This window comes from Micrasema longulum, unplaced genomic scaffold, assembly GCF_059751315.1.
Source record: "Micrasema longulum isolate JH-2025_06_02 unplaced genomic scaffold, ASM5975131v1 h1tg003706l, whole genome shotgun sequence".
NCBI lineage: Eukaryota > Metazoa > Arthropoda > Insecta > Trichoptera > Brachycentridae > Micrasema > Micrasema longulum.
The window spans coordinates 1-18900 of NW_028280731.1; the positions used below are offsets into that span (position 1 = coordinate 1).

Consider the following 18900-nt stretch of genomic DNA (forward strand, 5'->3'; position numbering starts at 1 on the left):
CTGATGGGGACTTTTTAAAATAAATTATAATGGCTAGTTTGTAGGCAATATAATAAACTAGTCGCCGAATGATAAACATATATGAAATCACTTTTATTATTTGATAATCAATAAACGACCGATCGTCCATATTGGGCATACTAAGGTTAAATATGTTGAACAATGTTTTGAGTATGTCCAAATGCTTTCAGACTGGCTGGATTTTCTCTCTAGGGAGTTGTTCATATATAAATTTGTTGCAACAGAGAAGGAAAACATTTTTAAAAAGGAAATATAAGAGTCTAGGCATTTACAGGGCTCATGGATTATTATTTATATGGTGAATGTTACACAGTGTGTAAAGTGGCCATTTAAGCCAGTCAATGACAGGTCATATTCCCCTCTCAAAAATGTTTTCCCTCTCTGTTCTAACAAATTTAAAAATTAAATATGTTTAAGTAAACATTTTTTAAGACCGCTAGAGTTTATTTTAAAACACTACAAGTTTCGGGTAGCACAGATCGTTCTATCAACATGTTTATTTACTATCATTGCATTTACAGAAAGATCTTGGTGAGTTTCTGACATAAGTTGGTAACTAATATTTTAATATTTGTGAGATATTGCACTTTTTATGTTAAAAACTCATTCAAAATAACAATTCAGATAAAACCAAAATTTTAACATCATTTTTTTTCCGCACCTTATGGTGCATAAAGCACTACATTTGTACACCAATGGCAGTGCATCTTGATCATTTTTGTAACATAAAGGTAAAGTGATCAGTTTTAGGCTTCAGGTACCAGTCTAAGGACTATAACACCTTCTTAAATAATATTTCATATCAACCATACCGGGAATCGAAAACGAGACCTTTTGCACAGTTAGCAAATGCGCTGAACATTACACCACGAGGCCGACAACCACAAGTTTAATATTTAAAAAAATACTTTTAGTATATGGCAAGTTTTTGTGTACTTTTTAATCATAAAATATTTTATGCTCATTTTGAAAAGATCTCATTTTTCGAAAATTTGTAGTTACCAACTTTTGCTAGAAATCCGATATTCTTTGCTTTTCAAAACTAGTAGTGATTCAAAAGAAACTCAAGCGGTCCTAAAACAAAGCGCTTAAATCCATATCTGGATCTCTACGGTAGTCACATTTAACGAAATGTCCAGGAAAAAACATTATGTGATTGTGAGATTTCCACAACATTATAATTGAACACTGTATGTTAATTGTATGTATGTTTATATTTATAAAATGAATTTGTGCCGTGTCTACACTAATAAATAAATAAATAAATTTGTGAACCAAATGAAATAATTCAACAATGTTTTGAGTATGTCCAAATGTTTGTTGACTGGCTGGATTTAGAGGGAGGTCTTAATTGGAAGAGTAGAGGAAATGTCGATGTTTAAGCATATTTATTTATTTTTTTATTTATTCAACTTTTTTTACATAATATTATTTGTACATTGGCGGGCTTATTGCCAAATGGTTATTTCTTCCAACTAACCAATAAAATAAAAGTTTTATTTTCATATTCACTAGAAAAAAATAAATAAAAAGCTAAAAATATATAAAAATAGAAATAAACGTATTTGTTTATAAATTACCTTAAATCAAAACTATTACTCAATGGGAAAAGGGAAAAAAGAGGAAAGAGGAAAAAGAAAGGAGGAGAGATTAAGGAAGAGAAAGGAGATGTTTCTTCAGACGTGATTCAAACAGAGATAATGTAGTAACATCTTTGATGGTGGATGGGAGATGATTCCACAGTTGAGCCGCATGGACGTGGATGGGTATTAAAATAGTGCCTTCAGAATTAGAACGAAGAGATAAACCATTAACTGATAAGCGTTGAAATTTTTCACGCAGGTATATAGGAGCGTAAGGACTATGAAGTACATTGAACAGAAGTAAAAGGGAGTGATAGTCTCTCCGCTGTCTAATTTTGAGCCATTTCAGTTGCCTACGATAATCAGAAATATGGTCATATTTTGTTTGTAGTTGCTCACCTGGGCATACCTAGGCATAATCGTAAATGTTATACAGTGTGTAAAGTGGGCACTTAAATCAGCCAATGACAGGTCGTCGAACACATTTTGGAGAAAGGGTAAGGAAGTCTAGGCATTTACAGGGCTTATGACCCATACAGCATACAATTGAAAAGGTGTTTTCAGGCTTTGTCCAGCAGGTGAAATAATTCTGCCAAATTAATATCACCCACATCAATGAAGCTTTCAGCTTTTTTACTTTACCAAAATCACCAGATGCAAAATTTAAAAAAAGTTGGATCTTTAAACAAAAACGCTAAACGGCGTGTCAAGTGGCCAATTACATCTGCCAACAGGTCGTTAGCTTCATAAATGCCTAGACAAACGTATTCCCTTCTCAAATATGTTTTACCTCTCGTTGTAATAAAATAAAATTTGATATATTTTTTAAATAAATTTTAATGAATATTGCTTTAATAAAACGCAATGACTGCACAGGCTTTGAAATAAAAAAAAATAACTCAATTCAATACTTTTACTGCCATATTTTATTTCAATATGCGATTAAAATCACTTATTTATACGGCAAGTAATAAAAATAATTACAGGCAACATTTTACTGCATAAATCTCCACAGTCACGCATTTATTTTTACCTCGTTAAACTATTTTTAAAAGAACTCTAGCAATAACATTTGGTTCTTCAATTTTTAAAATTATAACATATTCATATTTTAATTAATATCCATGCGGCTCGACTGTGGAATCATCTCCAATCCACCATCAAAGATGTTACTACATTATCTCTGTTTAAATCACGTCTGAAGAAACATCTCCTTTGTCTTACTTAATCTCTCCTCCTTTTTGTTTTCCTCTTTCCTTTTTTTTTCTTTTTTCCATTGAGTAATAGTATTGATTTAAGGTAATTTATAAACAAATACGTTTATATTTTTATATATCTTTAGCTTTTTAATCTTTTTTTTCTATGGAATATGTTCTGTAACTTGAATTATAAAAATAAAACTTTTATTTTATTGGTTGGTTGGAAGAAATTATCATTTGGCAATTAGTTTGCCAATGTACAAATAACATTATGTACAAAAAGTTAAGGAAATAATTTTTAAAAATTAAAAAATACGAATGTGTAAAATTTAACAATGTAAAAATTAGAAATACACTAATTTAATTATTTAAAATCGGGTTGTGGTCCCGTGGCTAGGTGTCTCGGACTCAAACCTCACTCTACCCCAACTTGATTCCCATTTTCTAACAGTGAATTATTTACACCTCCTTGAAAATGGCCTCAAAATTAAAATATGTGGGTGAATCATAATGAAGCATAAATTGATTTTTTTAAATAAAATAAATGTTTTTACCACTTTTTTTTTAACCTGCAAAAGCCGAAGTGAATACACAGGTTGTCAGTCATGATTTTATAATATTTTGGAAAAAAAATTGCTTGAAATAAAACGAGTTTAATTATTATTTTATGATAATTAAATGAATTTAGGTACCTAATGTTATTTCCACAATAAACGAGAGATGTAAAAATGTTTAGTTCACTAATGTTTTTTAACAATGTTTTTTTCTAATTTAAAAACAAGTGCAAAAACATAAAAAATATACATTATCATCCTTCTTTCTTTATTTATTTGTTAATTTTTTCTCTCTCAATTCTTATCATGCAAAATTTACTGATTTTTATTTCGTTTTACTACTTAATTTTACAACTGCGGAAAATGCGTTAACAAGTTTTTTATAATTAATGTTTCCATTATTTCAATGTCCTCTATTTAACATTTTTTTTTTGTTAATTTCTCTAAATTAAATCAATTTATTTTTATGGTAAAAAGTTTTTTGTGCGTGGGACTATTTGGACCATTTTTTTTTAAAATTATATTTTTGAGATATTAAATAAGTCTACCTTATAAATTACTTTATTAATTGTACCATCGAGTGCGGTAAAGGTTTGACGATGATAATTTGTTTGTGGTGCTATCAATAGTACTAACAAACTAATTGAAATTATTAACATATTACAACAGAGATGAAGAACATTTTAAAGAAGGCAATATAGATGTCTAGGCATCTACAGGGCTTATGACCTGTCATTGGCTGGTTTAAGTGGCCACTTTACACACTGTGTAACATTCACCATTCTGCCTATATTTGAACATCTATATTACTTCAATTCTTTCATCTGTTGATGTTGATGAAGTTAAAGAGCTGAAACTTTTATTTATGCGAGTGAGATTTATCTAATTGAATTATTTCACCTACATACTAGGCAACACCTAAATTTTTTATTTTTTCAATTTCTATACTTCTTTTTCTTTATTAATTTACACAACCGACTAGTTTCGGCAACAACACGTTGCCCTCTTCAGGGTTATTTAACAACTTTATATCAACTCTATACAGGGTTTTTTAATAACCTAATTTAGCAACGCGTTTTTGCCGAAACTAGTCGTTTGTTTAAATTAATAAAGTGGTTCATAAAGCAAAGTTATTTTATTTTTCATAAAAAGTATTTTTCCTAAATAAATAAAATTGAATTTTATTTATTTAGGAAAAACAAAAATCGTCATATAAAGAATATAAAATATTTCAAATAGTACATTTAGTAGTAATTATTATTATAAAACCATGTAGGACTATCATATGATTAATTGTAAAGGATCTTTACCGACAAGCCATATTCATTGGCTTGGTGAGTCCTGTAAAAAAAAAAAAATGTCAAAAATGTCTTAAAATAACTAAAATGTAATATTGTATGTACATAATAAATAAATAAAAAATAAAAAACATACATCCAGCTAAAGTTTTTCACAAATACAATGAGAGAACATGTTACACAGTAAAGAGAAAAAATAATAAAGTGTATTAATTTGTAAGACAAGAGAAAAAGAGCAAAGAAGGTTCTTTAATCTTTATTAAGGAAATTAAGTGGAGGAATGGAGGGGAAGGATTTTTATTATATAGTTAACCGACTCAAAATTTTAATTTGATTATAATATTAACATAATTTAAGAAACATAAACATATTACACACTGACAAATGTTTCATTTTACAGTGTTTCAATAAGTATTTTTTTTAAATCACAAAATTTTGTATTCAAAATATCTAAATGGGGACAAAGTTAGTTTAATTTAGAGAAGCTACGATAATCCAATGAGTTTTGAACATAATATATAATAAATTGAATTTTTTACTGACATTTCTTGGTGGAATTGAATTTTTAATTATAATAATTAAAATACGATGACCGACATTCTGACGATGTTTTCGATATTATGCGATGAAACTCGGTCACTGGTAAAAATTTGTAAATAAAAGTGGAATAAAACCATATACATTATATTTCACATAACTATGCATGTATCCATGGTGATATTATGCAACCGTGCATGTGTGAAAATATTGAAAATATTGGGCAGTATGTTTATTTAGGTTTAACTATAGATTGTAATTTAAAATGGGATGTACATATTAGAAAATTGAGTAAGCGATTAAAAGCAATAAGTCATAAAATTTATAAATTAAAATATTATCCTTTTTAATACTTTACGAAATATTTTTTTTTGTCTCTCTGGATCAATTATACGATACGCTATAACTTCCTGAGGGTTATCAAGTGAAACTAATATTAATTTTATTCAAACTTTGCAAAATTCTATGATCAAATTGCTACTACATAAAGATGTATACCGTAAGAGACACAATATTTCCATATCATTGATGTATAAATCTGTTAATAAATTATCTGTTAGGGTTCTGCTTTGTTACAAATTAATTTGTCAGCATGCGTCGCACTCCGAGTATAAACACAAGTTGGTACATGATTACAACACCAGGTTTACTTGTATGGAAGGGCTAGCAGTTCCTAGATATCCTAGTTCCAATAAATATGGCAAAAGGGCACTGCAATACAGTATACCTAAAATATTTAACATGTTACCAAACAATATCAAAAATACTGTGTTAAATACAGGAGTGGGGCATTTGCTGAAATTTTGGTGAATAGAAAAAAGTTTTTTGTATTAGCGATTGTTTTTAATTTTTGATAATGTTTTATGTTTTTCATGTAAAATTATTATTAATGTAGGTTAGGTGTGAGTAATCGATGCAATTTATAAGAACCTGCTGACGAGTTGTATGTATGCAACTCAGCGGGACTTTAATTTAAGACTATTTTGTAAATATTTTTGAAAAATAAATAAATAAAAAATAAATTGATTAAAAGGGCCGCTGGTTGATAGTTCTTCTAGCTGGTTGAAAGAGCGGGGTTCGAATCACGGACTTATAAAACAACGAAAATACAACTAGATTATTTGTTTTTCGTGTAGACTGTGTTTTGCTTTTATAAATATAATCTTTGGCGATATTCCGGAACGTTTATGAAACCGACCTTCAGTATATGTACAGGGATAATCCACCCTGTCTATGTTAATATTATGGAATCTAGCGATACAGGGAGGCTGTGAAATACCTTACTTATCTTTCCGAGACCGAGCGTCGCGTCGCATCGCTGCTTGTACATTGACAAAAATATTAAAAATGCATATTCTGAACTTTAAACTACGGTACATGTAATATTATATACTTGGTCTCCGTCTTTGTTGAAACATATATTCAACATAATACAGAAGTTCACTGCTACGAGAAATCGAATACAATTTCAACATCATTTATCTTTCGGTGACTTATGTGGACAGCGATGGAATAGAGAAATTTTAAAATAATAATCTAATCTGATTTTACGAAATTTATAATTACTACAATGGGCCTAGTATATTGTGATGCAAGTAAGTAAGTTTTTGCTACTATTCGTGTTTGCAATTCGGTCATCAGGGTGAATGACAGTATCCGCCCTCGATATAATTTTCCGATCTCTTAGTGAAAGGGGCAGTGAAAATTGTACAGGCAAATACATTTAAAATCGCGATAAATGAAATTAAAAATTTTGTAAGAACGACTCATTTACTGACGAAAATTTTTTTATTTTTTTGCATGAGTGGTCTTTGAAATCATTTCGGGTATGTGAAGGAAGTACTTTCACAGATGGAAGAACTAAAGAAATATGAAGGTTTTAATATAGGCAAAATGGTGAATGTAAAAGTGTGTAAATTGGCCACTTAAACCATCCAATGATAAGTCATCAGCCCTGTAAATGCTTAGACTTCTATATTACCTTCTATTAAATTTTACATCTCTGTTTTTTTTTTTTTACATGGGAGTGGGAGCATTATTTTCTACCTTGCTTATAATATACAAGGTTTCATTTCAAAAAGAGGATTTTTCTGCTATTGTGTTACATTATTTTAGCTAAACTGTTGGAATCAGGAAATATATTCTAATGTGGGCCAATCAGTTACTTCTCAGCATTTGCTCATGTGGAGAGGAAACCACTTAAAACTTTTCAGGAGAAGCCAGCCTGTTGACAGTTGTCAACCGGCCTTCTGTTCCACTAGAAGACTGTTTGGCATTTTGTTTCCTACTTTGGTTTATTTTACCAATTACCTGCACTATATTGATATGTATGATACTACCTCTCGTGTGAGTTCTTTATTACCCATCACCGATGGGATGTCGCAAAGATTTTCACCCAGGCTTCTGCATCGCGCCTCCAGCTGTTGTCTTTGAAAGCTGAAAAAGGGGAAATGCATCAGCAGGTGAGGGACATCTTGAGGAGTTTCATCGTCGCATGGGCAGCTGTCGATCTCGGAGAACTTGAAGCGATGCAGGTAGCTCACGAACCCACCGTGACACGTAAAAATCTGGGTGAGCTTGTAGCCAGCTTTCTGCATTCTCCTGAAATTATAGGTATGGAAAATTGTAGGTCTTCATCTCTGTTGTAATATATTAATATTATTATTATTTAAATGCACGACTAGTTTTTCCTAACATTATGTACGAGATTACAAAAATAAGAGGCCTCCGTGGCGTAATGGTAACGTTTGACTCGTGCACGAAAGATTCCGGGTTCGATTCCCAGGGAGAACATAAAAAAATAAATGTGATTTTTCTCAAGCCTGGGTGTTTTGAACTGTAATTCACCACTATTATTGTGCTTCTTTGTTGGTTGAGGTAAAAAAGTATGTGTTTTTAGTAGCTAACTCAAAAACACTGATTTTGAAGTTACTTGGTGGTAGCAATTTTTATTTTTTTATTTATACATTTTATCATATTACTAACATTTGTTTGTACACTTTGCCCAGCTAACAAGGGAACATACCTCGTTCCTAGCTAGGCAATTGCATGTTAAAACATAAAAATAATTAAAAGTCAAAAGGAAGAACACACAAATTAAATATAATCATATTATTTAGGCGGCCTCCGTGGTGTAGCGGTCAAGACGCTTGACTCACATACGGAAGGTTTCGGGTTCGATTCCCGGTGAGAACACGAATATTAAATAAGATTTTTCGCAAGCCTGGGTGTTCTGTGATGTAATTCACCACTGTAATTGGGCCTCCTGGCCTGTTGTGGTGCAAAAAAAAGTATAAAAAAAATAAATAAATATTTCAAAATATAAAAATATAAACTTACTAGTATACGCATAATGATACATTCACATATATATACATATACGGACATATATGCATACACACATTATATATCTCACAAATACAGTGTCTAATTATAATACAGTGTGCTGCCAGTATTTATATAAATTATTGAGGTTAACGCCTTCGCCTACCGTGTTTGAGGTCCCGGACTCGATTCGTGAGAAGGTTTACATATAAAAGTGACATTTTATTATTAAATTAAATTATTATGTTAACTTTGTTAAATAGCTAATCTTAGGCATGTTCCACATTTTGAAAAATGTTTCCCTCGGCACGGGACACCCCAGTGAGGGAACATTATTATGTATAAAAAAAGAATACAAACAATGTAAAAGTATTAATAAATTAAAATGAATAAATGCTGTCGAAATGCAAACCCTCAGGCGAATGTGTGGTAAAACGATGTATGATAAGTGCACAAATGCCGAGATCCATAAACTATGTAAGGCTGAGACATGCATTACAGAATCAAGAAAGGGGTGCACTTTGGTTTGGACACGTAGAGCGAATGGACAGCTAAAGAACGGCTAAAAGGATCTACGATGCGAATGAAAACTGAAAAAGACACGGCGCGATCAAGTCCATCAAATACTTGAAAATGGACATGTCAAGAGAAGGAATAATCGGCGTGCGTGCGTGAGAAGATGTATGAATGTACAAAAAGCGAGGTCTGTACGCAAAGATAGAGTGATATGGCGTTCTATCCATTCTGCCTACTCTTACGGGGAAATGGCGTGATGGTTTGTTTGTTTATTTTTTTAACTTAATTCCCATTTTTTCGCTGTGAGTTATTTGCAGCTCAATTATTGGGAAATTATTCTATCCGAGAGGATGATTCAGAGATGCCTACCCCTACGGGGAAATGGCGTGATGGTTAATTGTTGTTGTTATAAAATCAACATTGAAAGCATCCACCATATACCAGAATCCGTTTTAAAGACTAAATATCTTTCTTTGGATTCACTCATACAAGTAAGAATTTTTTTTTGTCATTACGAATTGATTATATTTCTTCCTCTGCTAACCAAAATCAGTAAGGAAAAGCGCGAACAAATATTTACATTTACAACTTTTAATGTCCCTTTCACTGTCGCTCTAAAAATCCCCCCTCAGCATCTACAAGGTAGAGACAAGATCAACAGACGGAAGAATTGAATAAACATGGATGTTCAAACATACGCAAAATAGTGAATGTTACACAGTGTGTAAAGTGGTCACTTAAACCAGCCAATGACAGGTCGTAAGACCTGTGAATGCGTTGGCTTCAATACTCCCTTCTCTGAAACGTTTTCCATCTCCGTTGTGATTTGTTATTCATATCTCATTATCAATCGGCAATCTTCTTTTCTCGATTTAACGTCTCCTTTCAAACGGGCGCTACAAAAATCAATACTTACTTTTGTGAACGTGTGTGTGTTTAGACACCGTAGCACACACTCACGTGTACGGTACGAATGTACAGTAACGTAGATACGTGATGTGCCGCGCGTGTGTGGGAGCGTTCATCTCGTGTGGACGGTCGGGAATGTATTCGTAGTTAGTTATCTGGGTTGAGGACGCCGAAACTAATCGAACGAATTATGAATGTATTAATTTATATTTTTAAGGAATAACTCGCTAAGCCTCTATTGTAGAGGCTTGTCAGCAGGTAGGAAAAAAAGGATATGGAAGGAATTTATGAATAATATACCACAACACCCAGATTATACATCGATAACTGTATGAACTTTTTAAAATCATTCTTTTGTTGTTGAAATTGCATTTATCGATGCGTTTTGAAGCTGCAAGACTTTTTGTGATGTTATCTATCATATTATTTTTATCACTTTATGTAAATGTTATCAACTATCAAATATCTAAATTTAGTAAATGGGGTCTAGAATTTCAACCGTCCATGCGCTCAGTAGCTGCAAGACTTGTTGTTATCTAACTTTTAATTTTGTAAATTTGCTTTTTATTTTATTTTTAAAATACTAATGAGAAAGCACGAAATTAAAGATCTTGGGATTGTTTTAGACTCAAAACTACTTTTTGAATCGCATATCAATAAAATTACCTCCAAAGCATTGAGCATGTTAGGTTTCATAATTCGAATGAGTAAACACTTTGATAATCCAAAGGCCCTTATATCATTATATTATACATTAGTCAGAAGCCATTTGGAATACGCCTCTCAGATATGGAATCCCCAGTATGCCATATATATAAGTAGAATAGAAAATATTCAAAACAAATTTATAAAGTACCTTAAATACAAAACCGGTATTTCTTATGTATCTACTCTCACTGCGTCCACCTTCCATGGAATCATTTCTCTACAATACCGCAGAGTGTGTGCGGACCAACTACTGCTTTACAAAATTGTGACAAGAATGGTTGACTGTACAGAGCTGCTTGGTTTAATAACAATACATGTGCCAGCCAGGATTTGTAGACGGTACCACCTGTTTCATGTACCAATAAGTAAAACATCGTATGTTAAAAATGCTTTTTTTCGTAGGACTTTTTCAATGTACAATACAAAATTTAAAAATATAGATTATACAAACATCACTCTGTCAGATTTAAAATTTACACTAAAAATGTATTATGTAACTTAGTAGACATTATAATAATAAATATGTACATCTCCCCCCCCCCCCCTCCTTATCCTCTCTTCAAGCATTTTTGTCTTTATCCCGCCCAATTTACAGTAACTTAATGTTCTTAAAATTAATATTTAAAAAATCTTTGATTATTGAGTACTTGAAAATAACATTTTTATATGTATAAATTGTATGTATTTATTTGATATGTAATATATATTTTCTTTACTAACTTTGTATACTATGTGGAAATCTGTTATTAGTTCTGAGTTTATACACTATATCTGTTTGTTTACTAAAAATATGTATGTAGAACTGTTGATTTCCCTAGTAAAATAAAATAAAATATCACTCTAAACTTCATTGTCAAATAAAAAAAATTAAAATAAAAATGTAAATAGGGTCTAGATTTCTTATTGTCCATGCGCTCTGTAGCTGCAAGACGTTCTGTTATCTAGCTGATATATATCATAATTGTAATATATCATAATTGGAGACGAGGAACTAGAATCCTAACCGTCCGAGCGCTCTGTAGCTGCAAGACTTGTTGGGATATTTATTTATTGTACAGCGCCCTTTAGGTGATTTTCACGAAAATGGCTCTATATAAATTATTCAAACATTATTATTATTATTAAAGAACTAAAAGATTTAAGAATGGGAGCAAAAATGAGTGGTACAACTCGGTAGTCAGATGGCAGAAGGGACCAGCTGTAATTTTCAAAAATGTTCAGGAGAGCGAAAATATGCCTCAATTTCAATTGCCAAAAACTAAAATATTTTGGGGTTGCTTTTCAATAATAAATTACCATTCTAAATGACGCTGATTTTTTTTTTTTTTTTGCTGCGTGTATTTACTGAAATATTAATTACAACATTTAAAAACTAAAACATAAATAAAAATACAGATGGTCCCTTCTGTCATCTGACAACTGAACGGTTAACTGTCTTCTGTATGCGGATGATGCCGTGCTTCTTGTTAGCAGCAAAGGAGATCCGCAATTCTTGGTAACAAAAGTCTACGATGTATGCAAGAAAAGCGATTTGCTTATGAATGTTGATAAATCGAAAGTGATGGTTTTTGAAAGGGATGAAAATATAACTCAATGTGAGATCAGTGTGAACGTATTCTGAATCAGGTAGAAGAATTTTTGTACCTGGGAAGTATGTTTACTAGGGATGGAAAGACTGAGAAAGATATTGAAAGGAGGGTGAGCGCCGGGAACAGGGTGAACGGTGCACTAAAATCTACTTTGACAAACAAATGTTTATCGCAGGAGGCTAAACTAGCAGTTCACAACGGAGTTCTAGTGCCAACTCTAATGTATGGGAGCGAAGTATGGAATTGGAAAAATGATGATGAAAGTAGGTTGAATGCGGTCGAAATGCAATCCCTCAGGCGAATTTGTGGTAAAACGATGTATGATAGGTGCACAAATGAGATCCGTGAAGTGTGTAAGACTAAGACATGCATTATCGACAGAATCAAGAAAGGGATGCTGCTTTGGTTTGGACATGTAGAGCGAATGGACAGCGAAAGAACGGCTAAAATCTACGATGTGAATTGTAACGTACGCGTTACCACGATGAAAGTTTCGCCGGTTCGTCACCCGCGTCTGCCGCAGTCAAGCTTCCCGGCGTAAGTGGGAAGCCGCCCTCCCAGACAGAGCCAAAGACAAAGTCGGAAGGTAGGAGCACAGCTGCGCCGACCGCAAGTCAACCTCAATAGCCCTGAAAAGGACTTTCCACCCGGTCCAAGTGGTGCAGAGAGGCGAAGGCAGTCAGCAGGCAGAGCGGAGCGAAGAGCGAAGTGCAGGAAGGCGAACAGGACGGAGAACGGAATAAAACACGTGTGAACTGTTCAGAGTTAGGAACTCAACTGATTTAATATCTCCAATTGACCGCCTTATAAAGCGGTGCGCGTCGGGCTCCGTGAGTCGGCCATCCCACCCGCGCCGGCTGCCTCGGAGTGGTGGGGGTAATCTTTCCCCGCCACTCGCTACATGCCGCCGGCCGCAGGTGGCGTAAATACGGGCGCTCAATGCCCGTACGGGCCATTTCGTCGGCAGCCGCGACGCGCGCAACATGACATTTACATAATATATTTTTGTACATTTTATTCATTTTAACCTAGCTATTTTTCCCCGGTAATACTGAGGCCAGGCTCGAAAGTGACCATTTTATCTTTATTGAGAGCCCAGCCATCAGTTCTATACATTTACCGGGGATCCTTTCTAATTATTGTATTATTTTAATTTATTCGATTTTACGCGTCCGGAACACTCCCCCCGTGCAGCTAGTCTGTACTATTTTCCTGCTGGGCGCGTTGTTCCTCTTCCTTCATTAGTACGGCGATCTTCACCGCTGGTCTGGTGTAGGTGCCGTTGGTGGTCCGCACCTCGACGACTCGTACTTGTCCGTCAGCTGCTGGTTCTGCACGGGTGACTCTGCCGCGAGGCCAAGAATTCCGCGGCAGATTTGGGTCCATGATGAGCGCGAGGTCCCCGACCTGTATTGGAGGCGCGGGCTCGCGCCATTTCTTCCTGTGCGCCAAGGTGGGAAGGTACTCCTTCAGCCATCGGCGCCAAAACATGTCGGCCATTTTCTGGGCGATCCTCCATTGCTTATGAAGGCAGGCCCCTTCTTCCCTTTTGTTATAATATGCCAGAGTTGGCTGTGTGTTGGCTGACCCGAGCAAGAAGTGGTTCGGGGTCAGCGGTGCTTCGTCGTTGGGCTTGGTTGACACATGCGTGAGCGGGTGATTGTTCACGGTGTACTCTGCTTCAGCCAATATGGTTTTGAGGGTCTCCTCTCTTGGAGCCTGCTCGTTGAGGGTTGCGTGGAGGGCTCGTTTTACAGACCTCACGAGTCTTTCCCACGCTCCCCCCATATGAGGTGATGAGGGCGGAATGAATTTCCACTCAATTTTGCGAACTGTAAGTTCGGCGAGCATTCTGGGGTCCGCCAGGAGCTCGTCTACGGCCTGTTTCAGCTCTTTGTCCGCTCCCCTGAAGTTGGTAGCGTTGTCCGAGTATAACGCGTGTGGGCAGCCTCTGCGGGCGGCCATCCTTCTTATGGCCATTATGGCGGAGTCGCTTTCGAGGGACGACGCTAGCTCCAGGTGGATCGCGCGTGTGGTGAGGCAGGTGAACAGTGCCCCATAGCGCTTTTCTTTTCTTCGGCCGTTGGTGATCATCATCGGCCCGAAGAAGTCAAGCCCGCAGTGCGTGAACGGCGGCGTCCTGAAAGCCAGTCGGGCCTCAGGCAGTTGCCCCATCAGCGGGGGTTGGGGCCGGCTGCGCAGCATTTTACACAGCGGGCACCATCGTGTTATCTTCCTCACAGCCCCGCGGAGTCGCAGGATGAGGTAGCTGGCTCTCAGGTCGGCGATCGTCCTCTCGACTCCCGGGTGGCCACCCTTCCGGTGGCTGTGCGTGATCAGCAGCCGGGTGTATGGGCAGGTCCCGTCCATGATAGGCGGCGCGCTGCAGTCCTCTGCGAAGCTCTGTGCCGCTTGGATGCGCGTTCCCATCCGGATGACTCCCTCTTTGTCTAAGAAGGGTGCCGCTGCATGGAGGCGGCTGTGCGGCGGGATAGGCGCCTTTCGTCTCAGGAGCTCCAGCTCTTCTCCGAAAGCCGTCTCCTGGGACCGCTTCAGCAGCATGATTTCTGCGGCCCGTGTTTCTGAGGCGTGAAGTTCAAAGGTCCCCCCTGGGGACGGTAGGGACTCGTGGCGGCGGCATCGTGCGATGAATCGCAGCACCCATGCCGTCGCCCTGACGAGTCGGGTCCACGACGAGAAGCGCTGCACCTGGGGTAGGGCCTCCGTCCGTCTGATGTGGCCCACGAAGTGGCGGGGTTGTTTCCGCTCCAGCGTCTTCTCGTCCGGTTGTTGTAGTAACTTCTTCTCTTTCGGCCAGTCGGCTTCCCCTTTTCTCAGGAAGCCGGGGCCTCCGAACCATAGTCCCGACCTCGCAAGGTCGGGTGGGCCCTTGTCGCGGGTCCCTATGTCGGCTGGGTTGTCCTTGGTGGGGACCCATTTCCAGTCCCGTACGTCTGTGAGCTCGTCAATCTCGCCCAGCCTGTTTGCGACGAACGTGCTGTACCGCAGTGGGTCGGTTCGCAGCCAACACAGGACCGTGCTCGAGTCCGTCCAGAACACGGTTTGGGTGATGAGAGCTCGACTCTCTTTTTTTATGGTGGCGGCCATCCTTGCCGCTAGTAGCGCTGCCTGGAGTTCTAGTCTAGGCACTGACAGAGGCTTTAGGGGGGCCACCTTGCACTTCGCCATTGCGAAACTTGTGGTGTCGGCCCCCACAAAGTATGCCACTGTGCAGCATGCCTGCTCTGACGCGTCGCAGAACACGTGCAGTGTCACGGGTTCTTTCTGCCCTTGCAGCGAGCATCTCGGTATTGTACAGCCGTTCGCTGCCAGCAGGTCGCGCCATTCCAACCACTTTTCGGCGTGGTCCGGTTGCAGCGGTTGGTCCCAACCTGTGTTTGTCCTCCAGATGGCTTGCAGCAATATCTTCGCCCGTATCGTGAGGCACGCAATGAAGCCTACTGGGTCGAAGATACTCATGGCGGCGCTCAACATGCCGCGCTTGGTGGGTCGCTCCGGGATGGCTGCACTTTCGGCTCCGTGCCGAAATATAAATAGGTCGCTCTTGGGATCCCATACGATCCCGAGGACCCGCTCCGTCATTACTTCTTCCCCTATGGTGACTGCTGTATTGGCCCGGTCGTCGGCCTTTACTTCTTCCAGGACATCTGGTTTGTTTGAAGCCCACCCGGTGAGCCGGAACCCGCCATTGCCGAGTACGAGGGTAACATCGCGTACCAGGCTTGCAGCTGTTTCTTCGCTGTCTGTGGCGTCTAGGTAGTCATCCATGTACATATTGTGCTCGATCGCCTCTGCTGCGGCGGGAAATTCTTTCGCGTGTGCTCGTGCGACTGTGTTTCGCACGAATTGCGCGCTGCTGGGTGAGCACTTCGCTCCAAACATCATGGACGCGAAGACAAACGTGTCGGGCTCCTGCCCGTCCTGCGTCCGCCATAGGAACCGCTGCGATTGCTGGTCGGCTTCCCGGATTCTTATCCGCAGGAACATCTCCCGTATGTCGGCCGCGATGGCTACTCGTCCCTCTCTGAAGCGGATCACGTTTCCGAGGAGGGATGAAAGCAGGTCAGGTCCCGTCAGTAGATGGTCGTTCAACGCCGTCCTCTGGAACTGGGCGGCGGCGTCGAACACGACCCTTATCTTGCCAGGCTTGTTGGGGTTTGTCACCGCGAAGTGGGGCAGGTACCATTTGCGCGAATGGTGGGCGTCTACCTCCTCGCGGCTTAGTTTGACGGCGTATCCCTTTTCAATGTAGTCCGCCATCTTGGCGCGATATGCGATCGCCAGTATCGGATCCTTCCGTAGTTTATTTTCCAGGGAGTGCAGCCGCTTCATGGCTGCTTGCCGGTTGCAGGGCAAAGAATCTCCGTCTTTCGCCCACAGTAAACCGGTCTCCCATCGTCCGGATGGTAGTTGTGTGGTTGAGCTGCTCATGAGCTCCGCCGCTCGCACATCTGCGGCGCGGCAACGTTCCAGGGTGGTTACACCTAGCGAGTCAACGGCGAAGCTCTTCTTTACCAGTTCCGCTAAGTCCCTTTCACCCTGGCCGTCTGGGGGTAATTCAAAGGCGGGGTGTACAGCCCCGCCGTAGGTGACGGCTCCTAGGGCCGTCTCGATGGTTAGCCGCCCGTCCTCTTGTAGGACTGGCGGGCCTGTAGATACCATTAGGGTGGCGTAATCAAGACCGATTAACATCTTCGGCTTGATGCCTGGCCCGTGTGTCTTGGTGCTCTTTCGGTTGCGGTGCGGCAGATCCATGACCCGCACCGTCTGTGCCTGGACACCAAATTCTTTGTTTCCTTTAACGAGGATTACGGATACACGCTGTGATTGTAGCGTGTCCGTGTTCCCACTGGCACCGATGAGTCTCAACTCCTCGCAGGCCCCGGTGGCGCCCACTGCACGGGCGACATCCTCCTCGAGGAGAGTTACCGATGAACCCTCGTCTAGTAGTGCGTGGATCTCCATTGACCCACGCGGGCCCTTCAAGGTTACTGGCACTACCTTGAAGGTCACTGGGACTTCCGTCCGCCTTGTCAATAAGACTTGCTCGTTCGGCGTACTGTCCACTCTCTCGCGGTGTAGCGACCGATGATGCCGCCCGTGGCACTCGTCGCACTTCGCCGCTTCACAGGTGGTCGTTTTGTGTCCCGGTTCCAGGCATCCGTAGCACACGAACTTGGCACGCACAATTGTCCACCTCTCCTCTACCGTTTTCCGGAGAAACTTCCGGCATTGTCCGAATGCGTGTCCACTCATGTCGCAGAACAGGCATTTTTTGTCCTGAGTGAGAAACACGTGCCTTTCTTGGGTACGCCTTTTCTCCACTCGGGCGGGTTCCGTGCTGATCCCGATGCAACCCGCATTCGGTATTGCACCGGTCAGTCTCGCTAGCCACAGTGCCAGATCCCTGGGGGTAGCTTTTCTCACGGTATCCGCTCGTGACATAATCCACATCATCCTCTCGACTCGTGGCAGCTTCTGAGTCATCTCGGACAGAAGCTTCGGGGAGGAGAGGTGGCTTCCATCGAGGCCCTCTACGGTCGATACGACGTTTCTTATCGCGACCGCGTAGTCCGTCAGGGCCTCCAGGGATGCGTTGTCGGCCAGTTTAGGGAGTTTTCTTATCCGCTCCAGTACTCTGTCCACGACGATCTCCGGGTGTCCAAAGGCGGCCTCTAACATCTTCACAATGTCCGGCACATTTCGGGGATCTACCAGCAAAGACGACACTGTGGCCTTGGCCCGTCCTGTGAGGGCTCGTTGCAGACGGAGAATGTTCTCCGCGTTTGTAAGGGAGCACATCTGTGTCGATTGATCAAATTGCGCCTTAAATATTCGCCATTCTAGCGGGTCGCCGGAGAATTGCGGTAGATCCCTAGCGCCGGTTTGCCTCGCCATGAACGTGTGCCACTCCGGCGGCTGTCTGTATTTCGTCACAGGCTCGCCGGTGGCACCCGGCGGCATGTATTCCGTGGGTAGCCCCTCTTGTACCCACGCGCTCACCGGGTCACGAAACTCGTAGCCCCCCAGTGGTATAGTACGTGCCGCTACGGGCTCGCCTGGCCCGGCGGCGTAGCGTACGTCGGCGTCCTCCCTTCGGCTGTGTGCGGGTGGCGCCTCATTGTCCCGATGCCGCTCATTGTAGCGGCCTTGTAAATGTGCGTTTGTCGCTCCGGCGTAGGCCGGCTCAGCGGCGTAGGCCGGCTCAGCGGCGTAGGCCGGCTCAGCGGCGTAGCGTGTGTTGGCGGGCTCCTTCATCCTGGAGTCCGTCTCTGCGACCGGGTGCCTCCGTGGCACCCCGTCTCTCACCCGGCCGCTGTCGTAGTGGCTCGGCGGAAATGTGTACGCCGCTCCGGTGTCCTCCGGATCAGCGGCGTAGCGTGTGTTGGCGGCCTCCTTCGTCCTGGAGTCCGCCTCTGCGACCGGGTGCCTCCGTGGCACCCCGTCTCTCACCCGGCCGCTGTCGTAGTGGCTCGGCGGAAGTGTGTACGCCGCTCCGGTGTCCTCCGGATCAGCGGCGTAGCGTGCGGTGGCGGCCTCCCTTGCTCTGAAGGCTGCTTCCGTGTCGGCGACAGGGCGCTTCCATGCGGCCCCGTCTCTCACCCGGCCGCTGTCGTAGTGGCTCGGTGGATGGATCCGTA

General features: G+C 40.8%; 1 protein-coding gene across 1 annotated transcript; it reads right to left on the bottom strand.

Moving 5' to 3' along the window:
- Positions 1-13432: 13432 nt before the first annotated feature.
- LOC148270596 (uncharacterized) lies at positions 13433-18517 on the bottom strand. Its single transcript, XM_088242364.1, has one exon. The coding sequence runs from the start codon at positions 18515-18517 to the stop codon at positions 13433-13435; it is 5085 nt and encodes a 1694-aa protein (XP_088098490.1).
- Between the last annotated feature and the right edge of the window lie 383 nt (positions 18518-18900).